The sequence below is a fragment of the Melopsittacus undulatus genome, chromosome 2, assembly GCF_012275295.1.
Source record: "Melopsittacus undulatus isolate bMelUnd1 chromosome 2, bMelUnd1.mat.Z, whole genome shotgun sequence".
NCBI lineage: Eukaryota > Metazoa > Chordata > Aves > Psittaciformes > Psittaculidae > Melopsittacus > Melopsittacus undulatus.
In genome coordinates this window covers 16,664,542-16,685,858 of record NC_047528.1, presented here as the reverse complement: position 1 = coordinate 16,685,858, position 21,317 = coordinate 16,664,542, and the positions used below count along the sequence as shown (strand labels likewise).

The 21,317-nt window shown below is 40.5% G+C and overlaps 1 protein-coding gene across 1 annotated transcript in view; it reads left to right on the top strand.

Moving 5' to 3' along the window:
• Positions 1-21,317, top strand: part of ARHGAP20 (Rho GTPase activating protein 20) — a 63,873-nt gene that overhangs the window by 22,213 nt on the left and 20,343 nt on the right. The window contains 5 exon segments of the mRNA XM_005149743.3: positions 7,550-7,720; positions 14,676-14,825; positions 16,785-16,826; positions 17,789-17,873; positions 20,692-20,769. Coding sequence (XP_005149800.2) covers positions 7,550-7,720; positions 14,676-14,825; positions 16,785-16,826; positions 17,789-17,873; positions 20,692-20,769 — 526 coding nt within the window.

Here is a 21,317-nt window from a genome sequence, read left to right as displayed (position 1 = left end):
TCAGAGTAAACACCTTGCAGCTGCTTGTTAAAATAAAACAAAAAAAACCTTGGAAGAAAACCAAACCACAAGCATGTTTCTTGTCTCCAGCCACCACACTGTAGTACCTATTTGCTCTGCAGAGAATACTGTTCTTTTGGCTATGTAGAAATTACTTAAGTACAGCTTGTTTTCAGTTAAGTTGCCAAGCTTCCAGACTGAAATGTGTGAGGATTTTTTTTTAATGGTGCATTTTACCCTGCAGCTATGTAGTATTTAACTGCAAGTCTTAATGGTTTACTGATTTTTGGAAGACTACAGAAAAATAATAGAGTTAACATGCCTCAACACCTGGAACATTTGGTGTAAACCACGTTATTCTTCGTAATAATTTTTATTACTTTTAGTAAGATTTTGACATCGTGCAAAGATTATTTTAGATACTAACAAAACAATTCTTAAAATCCTAGAATCATGTAAGTTGGAATGTTTTCTCTAGATATTCTGAAACTTCAATTTCAGAAGCAGAGGAGTGGTACCTGATTTCCTAAATAAAAGCAGTGACACTGATTTTTGCCCTAAAATGTAAATTTATCTATTTACTTGAGCAAATCTTGCTCCCAATCACTGTTAATATTCATCTTCCTTCTGCCCAGGCTTGTGCTTGCGCTGCCTGTGCTGGAGTGCAGGTTGCAGTATGTTTTGATGCAAAGGCTCAGGGACCCTGTTGGGACTCACTGCTTTATCTTGGGTGCAATGTTTTCTGCTGCAGCTTGCTGAGGTCCAACCACATGAATGGTAGGGTGAGGACAGCCCTGTGCTAGTGGCTGTGAACTGGGAGCAACGTGTGCACCAGGGCTGAGGCTTTCTGTGAGATCCACAGGCACAGCCCATGAGGGAAAATGCAGGGGTGAAGAGGTGACTGCCTCAGATTTGTTCATATATATTACCTGTAAAAAACAAGTTGCAACCAGTAAAGCACACTTATGAAGTAGGAACAGGCATTTTAATATTCGGTAACTAATGCTCTTTGAAAAACTGAGTAGATTTCACTTGTTTCGGTGTACAAAAGCTACCATACATGATGGTAATGGACGATGGGACTTCAGTGAAGTGCTGCAGAAAATAGACTTGCTATTTCTGGAATGCTGCACTGTTTTCACAAAGTGCTGCTTCAACTGTATAAGATTTAACATAGATAACAGCAAGCAAACATGCCCAGCATCCTCAGTAAGAAGCTCCCTTAGCATAGCAGGGATCAAGTTGACAGCAGATTTTCAGAAATGGTTTGGCAGCCCATGTGATTAAGAGAGTTTTATGGTTGTCTATCCAAGTCCCTTCTATAAATAGTCAGTGTAAAATTACAACAGCATACTAACTTTGTGTTGGCCCATATCTTACCTACCACCTTCCTGGAAAACACTCCCACTCTCCAGGCTGATACTTTCTGTGCTTACTTTCACCCTCCAAGAATAACTATTATTTATTAAAGTGCAGTATAAACTTAAATGCATATTCCAGATCATGAGGAGTTGAAGTGGGAAGATCCTGAGCATGTGGGCGACTAGCTGAGGGCACTGGTCATGGCTGGAAGGCAGTCACAGTAGGGAGTAGTTAGCACCTTTGAAAATGCAGAGGATTATATATATACATGTATACACACACACACATACACACACACATAATCTGTCTGTCCAAGTGTGGCTCTGAGCCGCAGATTTTTACCCGTGGGTGCGCTTTGTCTGCATGGAGCCTTGTTTATGGCAAAAAAACCCAGAGCTTTGAGTGCTTGTCCCTGAAGCCAGCAAGTCTTTGTGTGGCCATGCAGGTAGAGGGGACAGGGCAGGCTGGGCTTAGCAAGTCATGGGAACTGGGCATCGCTGTTTGTTAACATGCCTGTTTTCAGCTCCTTACTCTGCTATAAAAGGTTTTTGAGTTTGTGCCAAGCCAGAAGCTATGTCACAAGGATGTCCCTTGTTAAATTTTGGAAGTAGATCTATGCGTAAAGCGTTTGTAGCCTTCTTGCTCTCCCCAGCCTTTCTAGCATTGGAGTCAAGCTATCTGCTGTGATGAGCTGTCAGCATGATAGAGGTTAAATTCATCAGGAACATGAATGGCAGCATCTTGATTGTCTTGTGTTCAGTCCAAAGCATGAACATTTGGTTCCAGTGTACAAGAAAAGCTCTTCTTTCACTTCATTTTTCACTCTTCTTTTTTTGCATACAGAACGTGATGCTCTGTTATCATGATTTTGTCAAGTTGGCAAGGATACAGTACAAATCATGTCCAAAATATCATTTCTTATGAAATTAGATATATGTTGAAGCCCTGAAATATTAATATTGCACTTGAATGCACTATATACATGCCTGCAAGGCAGATCAGTACTCATTGCTGCTTTACAGTTGGGTTTTTTTCCATATTATCTCAGGGAAGACAAGGAGCTCTTGCACACCAAATTGGAGCTTTTTCTTTTGGTTGGTTAGAGAATTGTTCTCAATACCTTATTAAGTTAATTATCTTGAATGCAAAATACCCTCTAGCTACACAATATGGATAATATGTCATACATGTTAAAGGATTTCCAGTAGTAAACCAACTTGGCTTACAAGCTTCAGTTAGCACAGCCTGCCTCATTGGCAAAAATACAAAAGAAGCATCTCTTAAGCTGCTACTGAAGTTCCTTCTCACAGGAATTTTTAGGAGCTTAAGGGTCTGAGTAGGAGGCACAGAATAAAAGTGCAAATATTGTAACCTGGTTTCCAAAATAAGCTCTATTAAGAAAATCAAGACCTGGCTTCTAGACTTGCTTTTGGAAGTGTCTCTGCTGGTCACAAATCACATGTTGTCCCTGACTGATAAATCCATTTCAGCAAAAATCCATAATGTGGGCTGGGCTGTAGACATTTCTTACTGTGCAGATAACTGCTATTTTCACTAGCCTTCAAAGGATGTAAATAGCTCCTGCTTCTCACAGCGGGTTTCTCTAGTCCAGTGCTTTGACCCAGTGATGGTAAAATAAATGCTTCACTGAGAGGCACTGAAGTTGAAAATTCATTTGCCTTATTTTTCCTAAAAGATGTATTGCTGATTCCTAAGAGCCCTCAAAAATTGGCCCTTGAGGTATAAAAAAAAGTCTGTTGTCTGAGAACACCACTGGGAGAGTTGGCCAGCACTCTGCTTGGTGACCTCTCTAGCCTGCAGCCAAAACAAGGTTAGGTTTACCCTGCAAGCTACACACTCTACATATGTAGGCACAAAACTGAAAGGAGCTCCTGGTCCTTACCTGGGCTTCAGTGCTGGCACAAGCATGCAATATTTTTGTGTATGGTACCTATGTATGAAATGAGTACAAGCTAAGTTGTTTCTGTGAGAGGAATTTGGAAAGGTGTTACCTATGTGTGTTTGACACACCAAGTGCAGCCTGTCATGTAGCTGGGATAATTCAGATTTTGGCCTTTTGAATAACTGCCATTTTATTTCTTTGGTAATGAAAAGGTTTATTTCTCACCTACCTCTTGTGAGGGACTTCAGAGGTTAAAGAGCACAGCAGTATTTTATTTCAGTAGGTATCAGTCATATTGAAAGCATTGGTGCTGCATCTAAAGAGGAAATAAATTTCAGCAGCTGCAGAGATATTGTCAAGTAGAGAGAAGTTCTGGCAGAGAACAATAATCAAAACAGAGGAGTGAGATTTAGGATGGAGCATGTGCAGTCTGTGAGAAGTATGTCATATAGCTGAGATACCTGCAATAGCTCATTCCAGCTTAGGTACCTTGGAAAGGATTCTTCCTCTGAGACATCTTATAGCTTAATCTAAATCATAGGTAGGCTGAAATCATCATCAACTGAAATCAAAGGAAAACTTCATACTGGTATGAATGATATTTGGATCATGGATTTAGTAATCACTTTACATGGGCTGTTAAACTCTCCCTTCAAAAGTATAATTTCTTTCATTATTTTTCCTACAAATAGTGAAGAAAGCTGATGTCTCCATTACACCAAGAATAAACATCACGCCATTCAGGTATCAGTTTTACTGAGAAACCCTAAGGAACCTCTACAGGGGGGGAGCAGAAGAATTTTCTGTGCTTTTGTGGTTTCTCGTAAATATATGATTGATTAAGGGAGCAGTGATGTGTTTGCTTTCACGCTAAATGCGTTGGGGATGTTTTTTTCAGTGTTTGGCTCACTACTTTGGATTTCAACTTCATATATTACACCTACAGAATTGAAGATTTCTTTTCAGTCGTTGTGTCTTTTGAATAGGTGCAAAATGCCTATTTTGATTAATTTGAAAAATAATAGCTATAAAAATTTAGGTTCTGGAAATGTCAGGAGAAAAATCTGCAATCATCTTTCTACAAATGTCAGCCAGTACAGTGATTCTGGTATTTTTTCTGAGTAACTCAAGAGTATCGCTGTAGATATCCTCAAATTACAGAATTTATTCCTTGGTTAAAACCACACATGGAAATTTCAGGTCCCAAAAATAGTACTCTTAGGAAGAAATGCCAATGGGAGACTGGAACATTACAATGGCAATGGCTTCTAAACATCAGTATTAACCTTGCTTCTACATGAAGTGGATTTTGGCTGGTTGCTGACTCTGCAGGGTATCCTAATCTTTCAGGAATCAGTTCACATTTCCTTCTAGACAAACCTGGATGATGGCTTTTTTTTATTTGCCAAACTGGAAAGATAGTACTCTGTGGGGTTTTTACACGTGTTTAGCATAAAACGACTTTTAGGGAAACACAGAGAAGGCCCTATTTCACTGATTTTTACTTTTTAAATTATATCAAAACTCACATTGACTTAAGTACTGAGTTTCGCATAATTTTATTAAAAAGGAATTTTCAGCAAATAAGTATTCGAGTGCTTAGCACTTTTTCAATGTTAGACCTATTTAATGGCCAGAAAAATCACTAAGCCATTAAACACTGAACTCCAAAAATACCTGTCTTATATAAATCCCTGCGCCTGAGGGTATCGCTGATCTGCATTTTCTTCAGTGTAACAAAACTTGGGTTTCATTCATGTCTTGTAACAATGGCACATTAATTGAGAGGATCTGAAGCATGCTTTCCGAAAGACACGTTTTGTCACTGCTGGTGAATTTCCTCCATGTTCCTTCATCCTGGGGCTTTAGAAGATGAAGGGTGAATTAGTGGCTTTAATTTTTTCCACTTAGTTTCAAAGGAAGAAAATATTTTCACATTTTTTATAAGGCTTATCAGGTAAACTCTATTAGAGTGCTTGTTAGAATTCTGATGGCAGATATGCTTGAAAGGCACTTGGTCAAAAGGCAGATTTCATTAAAATAAGTGATTCATGTTACTGCATTTTCTTGTTCTAAAACCAAGTTAAATTTTCTTGACCCTGCTGGCATAAATTCACCTTAATTCACCTACCTATGTGACATAGATTTAGCTTAGTTTAATTTGGGAGGTTTATGGGCTTACAAATCAGGATGTAGAAAATGTATGGATAAGAATAATCAAATAGAGTTGCCTATATGGAGACATAAGGGCCTGACTGACACTAAAGGAGCGTCAGTAGGAGCAGGCACTTCAGTATGATTTTATGAATGTTTCTGCTGATTTTGTTACAGCAGTGGTGTAACGTGAAAGGGGTTTTTCTAAGTATTGTTGTTACAGGGTTCAAATAGAAGTATTTCCCTGACTTAGCCTTTGAATTAAAGGCCATGCATGGTTTTCTTGTAGGTGGACCCATTATTATTCTTGATTTGTGCTTAAGTTTCTGTGCCAAAAGCTGATAGGAAGTTTATGGAATTGAGTCCCAATAGCCTATCAGTCACTGATGAAGTGGTGAACTGGTGTCCCAGACCCATGAACTGGCAGAGTATGAGAGATACTTCCTGTTCCTGAGTCCTGTTGTTGGCCACACAGCATCTGTCACTATCGAATTGGACCAAAACTCCTCTCTCTGCTTTAATCCCCACACTCCTTAACACCCCTTCTGCTTGGGGGTGATCAAACAACTTAGGTGTGTAGTAGAACTTAGTAAAAACTAGGGTGGGTAGTAGAATACAAGACAAAGACACGATTTAAGGCAATTTAAGTTGAGAAATTAATTCAAAAACTCAAGCTGTCAGGCAGAAAGGGAAATCCAGGGCAACACAATGGAGGTGGAGATCCTCACCAGCTCCTTGTAATTCAGTGAAAGTGCATCCTGCTAATGCAGGCCAATCTCAGAGCTTATCCTTTCTCTCCCAGCTGTCAGGATTTCCTAAATAATTTCCTGGGTAATCCAGCCCCAGGCATCAAGGAGAGGAGAGTCAAGAATATCCCAGGCTCTCAGAAAGGTACAGGAAAGTTTATGCCCTTCTTTGAATTTTTTCTGCTCACTCTTGTTTTCTTTCATATTTCTCCCATTTGTTTTGTGGCTTTCAATGTATAAGATCCATTTCTTCTCCCACCAAAGTTGTTAGGTGTTTATCATCCAGTAGGACCAGGAATAAACTATAATTGCGAAGCTGCCAAGCTGATCCTGCCAAGTTAGCTTCATTTTTATTTTTTAATTTTTCTTTTAACTAAAAAAAAAAGGCAAATACATGTGAATAAAACTTTAACTTATTCACTAAGGCAAAGGGTTCATTTGAAGGCACCTCTAGGGAAAGCACTTGAATACTTGAAAAGTTGCATTTAAAAATTGTGAGTAAAGATGCAGATGTATCTCTGGATTAAAACCAGGACCTATTATTTCAGGTATACCAGGCTGTGGAGGACCTAGGTTCAGTTTTTTCACCTGTCTGGGAGAATTTGAAGCCATATTTATGGCTTTCCAAGGGAGAGCTTGACCTGCAACCAGCTTCTGGAATGTTCTAGATGTCCTCTCCTCAGACCCTCACATTGATTCAGTTCGGCTCTGTATAAATAGACATCTGTTAGGGCAAGGTTCAGAAATTAGGGATATCCTCCTGTCTGAGTGAGTGAACTGATCATCGTGCTAGAGGAATTCTAATCTCGGCTTCAATAACTATTCGACTACTTTATGTGTAACACTTAGATTAGGGGTTGAGGGAATCATGTCTCCACCACCAGTAGTAACCTTGGACTAGTAGGTACCAATGCAATGTACTTGATACCTCCTTAGAAAAGATCAGCGTTTTCCAGGAAGGAAGACAAGACTTGAATACAAGTCTTCTTCTGACCAAGATGCGTGTGCAGTTACCCATTCATCATGCATGTATCTCCTCTCTTTTTATGAAGAGCCTACAGAGATGCAGTATTTTTTCTAAGACAGCAATACAAAGGGAGACAAATACATATGGACAATATGGAGAGGCTATATTTCAATTATTGTCCTTTGTGAAATGCTGTCCATGTGCTCAGGCTGTAAAAGAATCAGTGAGGACAGTCCCTAACAGATTTTGTGTCAGAATCAGACTGCTGAATTGTAGTAATTGTCCCCTCGTACCTTTCACTGGAATGTGATCAAATAAACTGCTTTTTAGCAGTGGGTATGAGAAATTGCTGCCTGGTTCTCACTCGCAGGCAATCGGCTGATTTGCTTTCTTTATTCCCTTTATTTCCTTTTGCAGGGAAGGCTGCTTCTCCCCCATCAGCCCAGAGGCATGTCCCCTTGTGCAGTCTTTCATGTGCCACAACCGATCATTCATCCTGGACGGCCATGTGCAGCTGAAGACAGGTCTGCAAACCCAGGAACGACACCTTTTCCTCTTCACAGACCTTCTGGTTGTTGCCAAGTCTAAGTGAGTATGGTACCTCAGGCACTGCTCCTACAGAGCAGCCCTTTTTCTTGGTGGAGCATAACATGGATTTCCATAATATGTTTTTAGTAGCAAATCTTCTCTAAATCATAAGGAATTTTTTTATTTGGTCAGTGGAATTTAGGCCACCATTGAAAACCCCATAGCTGTAGAGGAATTCCAGAGTGCTACGTTTTAAAGAAATATCAGATATTTTGAATATATTGCTTCCTTTGTATCATCTTCCCTACTTTGGGAGTGCAGTGTCATAGAAAAGACTCACTGGTGCTTAACTCTCCATTGTGCTGCCTTCAACTGCCTGTTGTGTTTGAGACGGGTCATCTTCAGTCCAGTGTTTGTATCACAGAGATGTTAGAGGTCTGAATGCTTACCTGGGAGCTGCTTTGATACACACCAGTGATCAGCTATATAAAAACAGAGATTGCACGTGGTATTGCAGTGTCTGTCTCTAGGCTGTGCCGTGCCAGGAGGGGAAGGGGAAAAGAAGTGATGCTGAGCAGTTCATGTGTAATCAGGCTTGCTGCTGAGCTCTGATTATTCACTCTACCATTCACAATTAAATCAGATTTACAAGCTGTGTCTAGCATGCCAGCTTCATGCAGCGTTTGTGGTTTAAGGCAATTTTAGAGGGTGCTTTCACTTGTTGTCATGGGTTATGGGGAAATAATAATAAAAATTCCTGATGCAGCTTCATTCTCTGTTAGGCACTGTGTTTGTGGTGTCACAGAGTGGGTAATCGTGATGTGAATCCTGGGCTTTTGCAATGTGTCTTTTCCCTTAAGCAATTATTTCAGAGGCTTCTGGGAAAAGCCAGAATAAATCTGTGTTTTCTGTAGAAATCTGAGCTGTGTCCATTTGAATCACACATGGTAAACGTAACCCCCCGCAGCTGAACACCCTCACTTGATCTGATGTGACAACACGGGATATTTTACCCAAAACATGTTCCACTATGGGTGGGTGGTGAACGTAGGATATTTAGGGGAAATCTTGCTGTTCTACCAGCACTACTAGTAATAGCATTGTTACTGTATTTGTTTATGTTTGTGTTTTGTTTAGGGTGGGATTCAACTCACCTAATTTAAGCTTTAAAATGTTAAATATTTGAAACATACCTAAGCTTGTAGGCTCCTCTTACAGTCACTGGGGGAAAACCAGCGCCTTCCTGCAGTGAACTCGCCTGATCCTGAAAGACTGTCAGTGGTGGGTGAGGGGAGTCGTGCTTCTGGCGGTCTCTCACTCTGTCCACTGGCTATTCAATGGGCATAGTCCAGTAGCTTAGCTCCAAAACTGTAGAAGACTAAAATCAGGAGGGATGAAACCCTCCCTCCCTCTTGAATGTGCTGAGCAGAAGCAATGTTACAACTGCAGGCTGAGCTGCACATTACTGTAGGTTTGTTTGGGTCTTCAATGGGACGGTTTGCATAGGAAAGCACTGCTGATGTAACCACTCCAAAATCTGGTCCCAGGGAGTAACAGCAGTTCTTCCAGCATTTAATTTAATATGGTGTATGATCTGCAATATTTGAAGAAGGAAGAGAACAAACTGTGCTTCTGCATGTGAAGGGTGGGGGGGAAGGTAAGTCTTAGCTAGAAATGGTAAAAATAGTATTTTGAATGATATTACTTCGTATATTTTAAAGAACTAATTGGGATGTTCTCTCTACAGCTGCTCTGCCAGCAATTAAAGCATCAGAGCTGTCACTAATGAATGCTACTTAAAAATCAGCATTTTTAAAGCTATCTCACACTAAAATATGATCATAGAATCATAGAATTCTCAAGGTGAGACTAATTGCCCTATAGTTCCCTGGGTCTTCCTTTTTCTCCCTTTAAAAAAACAGGGGCTATGTTTCCCCTTTCCCAGTCAATGGAGACTTCACCGAACTGCCATGACTTCTCAAATATGACAGTAGTGCTTAGCTACTTCATCTACCTGTTCACTCAGGACCTGTGTATGCAGGCCTATAACCAAAGGTGCTCTTCCCCTTCTCTAACCCCATCAGCCCCTATTAGACCAGGTTTCTCAAACTGAGTTCCATGGTCTAAGTAGCTAAAGCCCTGGCTGTGGCACCAGTGCCTAAACCTTTGATTTTACAGATCTGACTGACCCTTTCCAACCCCTTCCCTTTGACTGTGAGGAATGATGCAAAAATCACACTCCAGAGTCCCTTGTCAATGCTCCCAGGGCTCTGTAATTCTTGATACTCCTCAGACTGCTCCTGGCTGTATTACTGGTGCCCATGTGAAACAGAAGCAGTGGATAACAGTCACTATACGAAGTTTTGTACTCTCTTGGTGACATCCCTTATATGAGGTCTTAGTAAGCAGCACATCTCTGTACGGAGTGTGTCAGGTCAGCAAATGGGTGCTTCCATACCTCTCAGAAGAGAGTCACCTGCTGCTGTCACCCGTCACCTTCCCTCAGCTGCACTGGTTGTAATGTGGGCAGCAGATTGGGCTGCCCTGCTCAGCTCTAGCAATTCTCCTGATGGGATGAGTCTTTCCTCTTCATTCTGTGGAATGGTAAAGCAGTTCTGCAGGGGCAGCTCAGGCTCTGGGGAAGGTCTCTTCTTCCTGCAGGTTCTTGCCATTGCAAGCTTGCATTCTTCTGCACCCCTCCTCTCCTGTGTGTGCCCTTGGAGGAGTTTCTGGCTGTTTGGCTGTGGGCTGTGTCACTGCAGACTACACTTGGAACCAACTATCTAACTCCTCAGCCTTCCTGGTGTTATGCAGCCTTCTCATACCATTGCTGATTCCTAGAGGGAAAACCTGAGTTGCTATTGATTTGTTACTGACTTTTTAATAGCAGATGCAGGGTCAAGACAGCAGGTCACCAGAACAGAATTAATGATGTAGTTGAATCTGACTTAACTTCAGAATTATTCCTTGTGATACTCTTCGTAAAATTTGTAATACTCTTGTGTTAAGTAGTTTCACCTTGGGGCACGTGCACATCTAAGATATCTTAGGTAGAGCTCTGCACTGTGCTGGTGTCAGTTCAGCTGCAGGTATCGAGCCACTGTACAAAGGGAACTTGTGTAATTAAACTTCATATAATCAGCAAACAGGTACAAGTTTTTCCTAAAGAGAACAAGTATCCTGTGTCCTCTGAGCTGCTGAATAAATTCCTGCACAGCACTGAGCTCCTCCTTAAAGGCAGTGAATTAGCATTGGTCCCATGGAAATTTGGGAGAAGCAGGTCCTCTCCACAACCAGACTTTGGGCAAGGTGCCTGTAAATTCATTTTCTGGTACTTTCTATTCATGATTGAAATGTAGACTCTCTATCTTTTCAGATAATGCATTAGCCCAGCTTATAAAAAAAAGAATAATACATGCTGTGCTTCTCTCTCTGCTGCCATGTGTTTTACTGCCTTTGTGTGAGGATTAAGTCATAAATTAATTGACTGAAAGAGGTTTTTCTCACTAAATCAATATTAAGCATGTAATATGTTATACTGTTTTCTATATATTGATTAGATTTCTTACAGAGAACGTGTGCTTTTATTTGTCAGAGTAAATATTTCAACAACCTGTCAGTTCAATAATCAAGTTTTCTCACATAAGATTTTGTGGGGAGGCATAGACAAATGCCTTCTTATTTCTCCTTTGCAATATGTGCATGCATATATATATATATAACACATGCATTTTTAGGTTACTTTCCCAGTGTGGCTGGACAGAAATTATTGGTTGAGTGCACACATGGCATTACGGTACTAATTTCACAGTAGATCCATTAATGCTTTTGTCAGAGGGTCCTGTTAAAGAAGATTAGCAACTCTAGTGAGAAGTTAATCTTCCATCTGTTATCGGCCACAAGATATCTAATTGCCACTTACAGAACACAAAAGAACTGAGTTTACTCTACAGAGGTGGCATAATTTGAGGTGCATCAATACCCTCACCATTGATGTTCATGACTTTTCTGTTGATTTTAGTGGACTCTGGATCTGGCTGATATTTATAGTGTAACATTTGCAAGGGGACTTATTTCCTTAAGAAAAGATAAATCCTCATTAGATTGTTACTCTTAGCATTTTTCAGATGTTCAGTCATGCTGCTTCCTTAGTGATGATATATTCATTTCTAGAGGTAGAGCATTTGCAAATGCTGAGAACCCATGGACTGCATAAAGAACATGGCAGACAGAGATAAAATTATACTTCAGGCTCTTTAGATGCTAATGGAAGCTCCTGTTTCAGCACGTCTGGAAACCAGGCCACCTGAATACTGATAATAGCTGAGAGCTGTGACTAGACGTGGCAAACAGGGTAAGAATATACATCAAGCGTGATTGGAGAACATCTTCACGCTTCTGCCAGTACCCTGCTGACACCCGCTACTGGCACTGTAGGGGTCTGGCTTTATGAACTGTAAATGTTAAAAATGTGAAACAACATGTACAGAGTTCACTGTACTGGGTAATGGGAAAAAGAAATTGAGGAGAAAGGAAGGATCAACACATGGATTCGGTGCAGTAAGACCAGGCATCCATTTATTAACATCTACATTAGCATTCACAGCTGTATTTTTTTCTGTTTAATTTACATATTCACAGTTCATTCTATGGTCAGTTACGGTTATTTCTGTATTCTTGATAGGTCTTACTGGTATCACAAACTGATTTGTTGACAAGCATGTTGAAATGTTCTCCTGTATTTTAAATTTCTCTTGTAGGCCCCCTTTAGGTATTGGAAGGCCACTCCAAGGTCTCCCTGCAACTTTCTCTTCTCCAGGCTGAACAAGCCCAACTCTCTCTGCTTGACAGAGGTGTTCCAGCCCTCTCATCATCTTAGTGGCCTCCTCTGGACTCGCTCAAGCAGGTCCACAACCTTCTTGTGTTGATGTCCCAGAGCTGAACAAAGAACTGCAGGTGGTGTCTCTCTAGAGCAGAATAGAGAGGGAGAATCCCCTCCCTTGACCTGCTGGTCACCCAGCATATGATTGGTTGCTGGACTGCAACCTCACACTGAAGCTGACTATGTTGGGCTTCTTGTCACCAAACATCCCCAAATCCTTCTCCTCAGGGCTGCTCTCAATCCATTCTCTGCCCAGCCAGTATCTGTGCTCGTGGATGCACTGACCCAGGTGCAGGACATTGCACTTGGCCCTGTTGAACTTCATGAGGTTCGCACTGGCCCACCTCTCAAGTGTGTCAAGGTCCCTCTGCAGTTTAGAGATAAGGATGTCACGCAGGACTGTGTCAATGACATCAGACACTCTTCTCTTATTCACCAGTGCTGCAACCCCATCGTAGAAGGCCACCAAATTTGTCAGGCACAATTTGCTTAGTGAAGCCATGTTGGCTGTCACCAATCACCATCCTATTTTCCAAGTACCATAGCATAGCTTCTAGGACGATCTGCGCCTTGGTACCCATTACTGAGTACCAAGGTGAGACTGACCAGCCTGTAGTTCCTGAGTTTTCCTTTTTTCCTTTTTCTAAAAAGAGAGATTATTTCCCCTTTTCCAGTCAGTGGGAACTGACTCAGTTTAGCTGACCATGGTGTTTAGCTTTTAGTTTGAAAAACACATGAACTTGAGATGGTATTATACAGCAATCTAATTGAAGTGCACCTTTTTGCCAGGTGTGGTATACACTTATGGTCTTTTCTTGCCCACCACTGTAAATGCTGCTGGGTTATTAGTGGTGTACTGCCCCATTACAGCTGTTAGCACAATGTCAGCTGGAAACCTCCCACCAGTCATGGTACTTAAAGTTCATGTATGTCCTCTATAAAACTGCAAGGTTCAAATGCTTTCATGTTTCAGACTGTGTCAGTTCAGTCTGTCCTAAATCAAATACCTTGTAAATGAGACTAATCTCAGAGAAGGTAGTCCATGTGTATCAGAGCTCTAAGAAACTGCTTACCTGGCATATTTATTTATAGAGTAGTAATCACCATGCCTGGCACTGTCCCTGTCCATATTTGCAACACAGTGATGAGCTGCCATGCTCTGGCTTGCAGTTCTTGTATTAGAAGGGCAGTATGTTTTCAGGGAGGGGACTGGTTTCCCCCAGGCTTTCCCTGCTGTCCCAGGAGAACCATAGCTCAGGTAATTCATGCTACAAGGCTTGAAGTGAGCGGCTGTTGCATTGCTACAGAGCTGTACTGGCTTTGTGAGATTTTACTGGATTCACACATAGCACTGATGCGCAGCAATCCTGCAAAGGAAGCAGACTTATTGTAAGAAAGTGAGTGCAAGAAAATAGTTGAAATTAAAATTGGAAATTCTATAAATTTGACCTTTACTGTACTCTTAGTAGGATAAAATACAAGAACAAGGGAATTTTGAAAAATTGGGGAAATTATGTATTTTCTTTGTAGGTTAATGGATATTTTGAGAATGCATGAAGTCCTGGCTCATTCTCCAATTGATATGGGCCTAAAGCTACCGTGGCTAGTGTGTGGAGGCTCTATGTGGCCTGTGCTGTAGTTAATGGCACAAATGACAGTTTTCTGTTTTCTTCAGGATTGCTTTATTTGCTCTGGCCTAGTTGCCACTACTTAAACTCACCATAGCTGTTGACTTTGGTTCTAAGCAATCCAGCTATACTGTTAGCTACACAATGGCATTAAACTCACTGAGAGATGAACACAAGTGGCATTCTTTGCCTCCTAGTGAGATTTGGAGGGGAGCTCTAGATGTGGTCAGAAGTTTTCGCCCAAGAAGGAGGACTGTCCAGAGGTGCCATAAGCAACCTGCGTATCCCACATATAAGATATCTGTTGATACCATTTAGATGAAAAAGTAACACATTTTTATATGCATCCAAATAAAGCATTGTTTTCTTAAACTAAAGCAGAAATATTTCTTCCATTGGCTCCAGTACAAGCTTCACATGTGCCTGAAGGAAGAAACTCTGAGTTGTTTAACCTGCCTTGCTGTGTTTTCATGTGTGTAACGTACCTGTGAATTTCTGCTGGCAGGTCGCACTCTCATTTCAAACTGAAGTGCCAAGCACGTCTCTGTGAGGTGTGGACAGCATTTTGTACAGATGAAGTCTGTGAAGGCAGCACAGACCCAGATAGGTCCTTTGTTTTGGGCTGGCCCACCACAAACTGTGTGGCAAATTTCAGGTAAGAATTGAGTTGTTTTGTTTACCAAGTTACTTACATGTTTTTAGGCTGACAGGTAACAAGACTATCACAGATTCAATTTTTGCACCAGTTAACATAGAAAACAGGACCTTACTGATTCTTAAACCAATTTCTTCTACTATTGTGAGCAAGTCACTTACCCTCCATGCCTCATCTTCTGTCTCTCTGCAAATGTAGCAGGGATATCGTAGAATCATAGAATAGTTAGGGTTGGAAAGGACCTTAAGATCAGCTAGTTCCAACCCCCCTGCTATGGGCAGGGACTTATCACTTACAAATTTGAGAAAGTACATGATCTGGAAAAGCACTGTCTGTGCTGCAAACTTGCTCAGTGGAAATTCTCTTTTTTTGGGGGGGATAACTTTACAAATACCTTGGCTAATTAATAAGATGAACTACAAATAGTAAACAGCCAAGCTAGTGAAAGGATCGGAGACTCTCATAGGACACACTTAAATGGAAGAGTTTGCATTGGAAGTAGCATGAGACATACAGTGAAATAGTGACTTCATCCTATATTTCTCTTTTTAATTTAATTGTGCCAGAGAAAATGTCACAATTGCTCTTAAAGCAGAATCTCTGAAGAGAGAAAGATTTTTGGTCTGTCTTTCCACCATTGACTGTAGGACACATAAGGGCTCTAGAGGTAATTTCAGTGATTAGGCTAATTTTAGTCTCAGCAGGAGGGCTGTGTCACTTTGGATAAGGGAGGGCACCATCCCCCTGAAATCCCAGCTGCTTAGCACAGTAATTTGGCTGGGTCTTGGAAAATGCATTTTCCTCTTTACCAACAGAGAGCAAAAACTGATGTATGCAGCTTAATTTGTGTGTCACATTGTCTATATCCAAAGAGAATGCTGCGCATAAGCTGCTCACTATTGAGCTGGTTTTGCTGTTTATGTCTTTTTTACCTAAGAGTCCCGAAACAAAGCTGAAATTTTCTATTGATTTTCAATTGAACTCTCACTAATAAACATGAGCTTTAATCTAGAAACAGCATGTAATCTTTTATAACTATCAGAAAGCAGCTGAACACGATAGCCATAGCTTCAATAAAACAGAGACAGAGATGTTATAGAAGTGAAATTAATTTTGTCTGGGGGTACACATGAAAATCTGAAGTAACACGCATGAGTCCGTGGATGCATAACCTCCAGAATTGAAGCAGCCAAAGCACAATCACTTTTTTACTGTTTAGACTGAATTCCCCACACAGCATCATTCAATAGGTGTGTAGTTCCCTAAATGCCTGCTCTGAAAATCTGAAGAACTTGATTTGCAGAAGCAGCAGTGGGAATAGCAGTTACCTCATCTGGGTCAGGATTGAAATCAAGAAAGTTGAAGCAAAATTAGGTTAGATTCTTTACACTATCCTATTATTAGCTACATTTAACTGGACAGCTTTGTATCATTGAAAGTATAAAAATGAGATAAAGATAAATGAGATAAGCCTTAAAACATCCAAGGTTAAATCTTGCTAAGTACAATGGGACCTTTTTCATTATGGCTTATGTGTACTTTGTGATGTGGTGATAAACCAAATAACAACTAAGAAGAGAATTACACTAGTGAAAGTGGAAAGAAGTTTATATGACTGAGGAAATACCTTTACGCGTTTGAACGAAGCTCTTATTTTAAAGTGCTCTTCTTTTCTATTTGAACATTAAGAAGTCAACCTGTTTACTACTGAATTTACTGGTAAAGCTTTAATTTCTGTGATAAAAACTGGTAGCTGGGGCTTTTGATCTCTGTGGTGGGTTTTTCAGTTGATTTTGCAGCCAAACAGATATATTTAAATCTGGAAAAACCTATTAGTTTTTGTAGCTATTTATGGAAATTGCAACCAAGAAGCAATTCACTTCACCATGGTTTATGAAAGGGCTAGTTTGGTATTAGAATGATGTCTGATTTGTCCCTGTTTCTCTATAATTCTTGCAGGTCTGCAGAACAGAAGGAAACATGGCTATCTTTTTTGCAAAGGTACTTTAATTATATAGTCTTTGAAGACACTGGAAATAGTCCCAGTCATCTAGACAAGTGATTCCCAAGCTGTGATGCCTATGCCATCATGATAGATGACAGACTCTTTTAAAGTGATGTTAAGAAAAAAGCTATCTCATGCCTTCCCCTGCATAAGATACTATATGCCATTCATGCAACGATCACTGTGCAAGGAGGGGAATGCTTCCCTGTGCCCGAGCATGGCTCAGCACAAAACTGGAGTGATTCCTGTCCCACATGGTTTCTTCCCTAGGCAGCTGTAGGAGCCTCTGCCACCATTGCTCTAGTTGAGCCTGGGGCTTTTTCCATGGTGATGGCATCTAAGCAATCGCAGCTCAGGAAACCCTGCTCTGACATACCTGCTGCTCACGGCTGGCTGGATTTTGGTCTTACAAAATGTACCCCAAGCTGGGGAGTATCATGGGAGGGTTTCCATGAATAGACCTGTCTTATTTCACTCAGTGTTTGGACAGAAAATTACTGGTGGTGGTTTTGTTTTGTGTTCTGATCACATAGTTCTGCTGGTTGAGGTTTGTGTTCCTGGGGTTAAGCCATCCTTGCTAAGGATGATTTTTAATTCTGTCTTCTGCTGTTCATTCCTTTGAACAATGGAATGTAACTGAGTCCTGTAGGAGCCTGTAGTGCAGACTGAAGCATCACAATGATGGGTAGTTTCAGCTTGATTTTTTAAATCTAGTTTCTCTGCTGCTTACTCTGATTTCTACAATGAACTTTAATACAACAGGGCATTACTGGAAGCCAACAGTCAGCATCCCTTATAGGTACTGCTGGATGGTTTCCTGTCCTCAGATGTCTTTCTAGTGCAGTACATCTGCAGTCTGCTCCTTATCCAGTTACTGCTTGATTGCTATTTAAGTCTCTGTCTTGCTATTTATGTTTACAGTATTAAAAATTTACTTGGTTTTTACTTGTTTTATCAGTCGAATAAGAGAAGAAAAGGAAAAAGACTATCCTAAAAGCATTCCTCTGAAGATAATTGCAAAGGACATGGGAACTTATGCATATGTAAGTGCTCTTCAGCTGAACAGGGGTCTAAACCCACATCCTGTATGAGTGCTAGTCACCTATAAATCCTTTAGATTTTGGGAGAGTTCCTTTGGTTTGCAGACTCTTTTAAAGATTCTGATCCTTAAAAGACTTGGCATATGTAGCCCTGGAATGTTCGTTTCCTCTGTTTAATACATGAGTTCCGTTTTAAAGATAGTGTGCTTGGTAAGGAATACTGTTTCTGGCACACAAACTAAAGACTGTACAGTGTGAAGTCCCAAGAAACATCTCTAGCGGAACTTATGCATCAGCATCTTTAGAAATGCCACTACAATGTACCCTTTTTTTTTGCTTGGAAAACTGATCTAAACCCACAGCTGCCTTCATTCAATTCTCCAAAGTAGCAGTGTGTTGTATTGTTTATAATGATTGTGAGTCAGTAAAGCTGCATATATGAAAACTCTGAAATTGCCTGAAGCAATCCACCACATCACAAAGTAGTTTTTTATCTACTAACTGGTACTGGTAAATGTATAGGCACCGAGTAAATTGTTAAAGAGAGGTCATCCACAGGGTGATTTGCACCTTATTTACTAAGTCATTTTAACCAATTTAAACTCATTTCTTGTAGGTAACCAGTTCCCTAGGGATACCCTAGCATTCAGTGATAATCCATCCATTCTTCCTCTGCTTTTTCTTTTCAACTGTGTTTGTAAGATCTGTATTTCATGCTCAGAAGCCTAAAGAACATTTGCAAGGACACCAGAAACTTTCATGGAAGTTAGGCTTTGTTGGAAGTCTTTGCTGCACAGTGAGTCTCCTCTTAGGATTCTGTATTTGCATAGACCTAAGGATATAAGAGTCTGCCTTTTCTTTCCCAGAAAATTGTTATTAAGTTAAACAATAATAGTTAGAATTGCCAGGTTGCCAAGAAATGTTAAGCAACAATAATTGTGATTGATAGTTCAAGTGCAGGACTGAAGTGCAAGGTGTTTTCAGATGTACATGTCTATAAATCATATATGCACCCAGGTGTTGCACTCTTGTACCAGATTTTGAGTTTTTTTAAATGTCTTTTCTCCTTAGCTAGAATTAGCTCATGTACCAAATATAGTTTCCTGATCCCAACAGTCCTAGAAATGACACACTGTAGTCTAGATACCAGTAATAAAACAGGAGGAGCAGATGGAACCTTCATAATGCAAATAGTTCTTATGGCACCATGGACTTATAGTCCCTGTGCTACAGCATCTGGAGATGCCCAAGAATTATTTCATTTTTGGAGGGTAGGGAAGACTGCAAAAAGGCACAAACCATTTTATAATATTCTAGCCAAGAGCAGAACTTATGCAAATGTGCTGACCTACTCCGGAGAGCCAGATGTCATTGCTTCAGATGAATGTTGAATATTTTATGGTCTGAACCTTCATATATGTCCTGAAGCAAAATATACAGCATTTGTCTTACTTTCCTTTGATTGCCATGGCAGCTTGTTACCATCAGGGACTTACACAAATGTACAGCTCAGATATCTTCTAAATGCAAAATGTCATGGGGTTGTTTCACCTGAGCATCTTATGGCCAGTATGCAACTGATATCCTGCATAGGGTAGCAGGGTACAGCAAACTGTCTTGGTACTGGCAGCGAATGCTGACATCTCGGTTCTGTCACCTTCCCATCTTTGGGCCATTGGATCTGTGTTGGTGTTTTGTTGCAGCAGGCATGCATTTGTGCTGCCAGGGCTTTAGGCTGGCCAAAGGCTGGCCAAAAACCATCTGCAGTTCACAAGCTGCAGAGTCTTGTTAGTGTAGCCAAACCAGCATGCCTCTATAGAGGGTTTAGTAACTTATGCTTGATGTGTGGGAGCTGCCTGTCTGCTTGGAAGTGAGGCCAGCATGAGTGTGATAGTGCAAGCAAAAACCTCTCTAGACACGCTCTCCACACTTGTTTTTGCTTCTGCAGGGTGATGGTAGTGGTGCTGCCACATCCTAGCAGGGCTGAGGATGATGTCATTAATCTTGGTGTGTTTGAAACATGTTGCCCTACATAAGAGCAACCCATGGTGCCTAGGTACAGAGCATTCCCCAGCTGTATGGGAGTTATACTGATGCCAGGCAGCAGGTGCTGAAATCTCAGTTTGGAAAGACTGCCTTGTGGAAAGTGGCACTTTCTCCAACACAAAGCTTGGCACTCTAGCTATTTAGAATGTTTCTGCTGATCCATGCTTTTCCATACTGCCCATGAGCAGATTCTGGAGGATGCTGGAGAGGTAGTGTTTTAACTAGAAGACTACAGAGAGGAAGTGCTTCTAGTCCTAAGCCAAATCTAGGTTTGAGAAATCTATATAGAATGTGGCAATGGATATAAAGATGAACAGCCTGTGTACACTATTTTCTTACCAAGGAGATCTTTAGAAGAAAAGGACAGAAATTATTAATAAATTATGTGAAAGCCTCTTATTTCACTGAAAAAAAATCACTGAAATGTTTCGCTTTTTGAAAGGAAACTTAAATTTATCAAATCATTATATGTCCCTTATGTAGTGTCTGAAGTGCAGTTAGTGGCTGTTTCTTTTTACATATTTTAATGTGGAAGTCTTGTCCCCAGTAATCATGGCATTCTCCCTTCTGATGAAGCTGCAGGGGAAGCAGGGAGTAAATACAGAAAGTATGTGTCAAAGAGGAATCAAACCTCAGTCTCAGATACCTGGATCTTTATGTAACTTATTTATCAAGTTCAATTTTTCCAACAATGAATTGTGCATAAACTTCAGATACTCTTTGCAAATCCAAATTTTTAATGCCACTTTCCTCTTCTCCTTTTTTCTGTTCACAGTCAAAAACCCTGAGTGTAACCAATGTTGATACAGCAAATGATGTAATTCTGATGGCCCTGCAGCAGCTGGGAATTTACGTAAGTCCTTGCATGAGTTTTAATGAGTCTTTTTGTAGTCACTTTTAATAATAAAATCTTCTCTTGAACTCTTTCAAAGTTTTGGGATATGAATATTAATTAAATCCTTTATCATAGCAATTCAGGGTTGTTGAAATGAAGCAAAAGTACCTTGTTAATATATAGACCTCCAGAGATCATGAAGTGACTTAAAAGTTTTGAATAAGTTGCTCATCTCTGTAAGGGATCTGTCATGTTTGAAGTTGCTTTTAAATCCATTTTGCTGATGCCTAAGAAGAGATACTGTGACAAAAGACGTGAGAGTTTGATACAGCTCCTTTTACATACTTCAGTGTGAAGAGGAAACCTACTGACCTGCTTGTTAGCTGGTTTCAAAATGTGCAAATATGCATGATCAGCTGTGTTCCCAGATGACAAGTACAAGTATTGCTTTCAAGTGTCCAAATCAGACACTCTAAATATCCATGGACTGTTAGTGTTATGTGAGATGTGAATGTAACTGAGTGATTGCATCGAATCTGAATGCACCCAATGTAAGCAATGTCCTG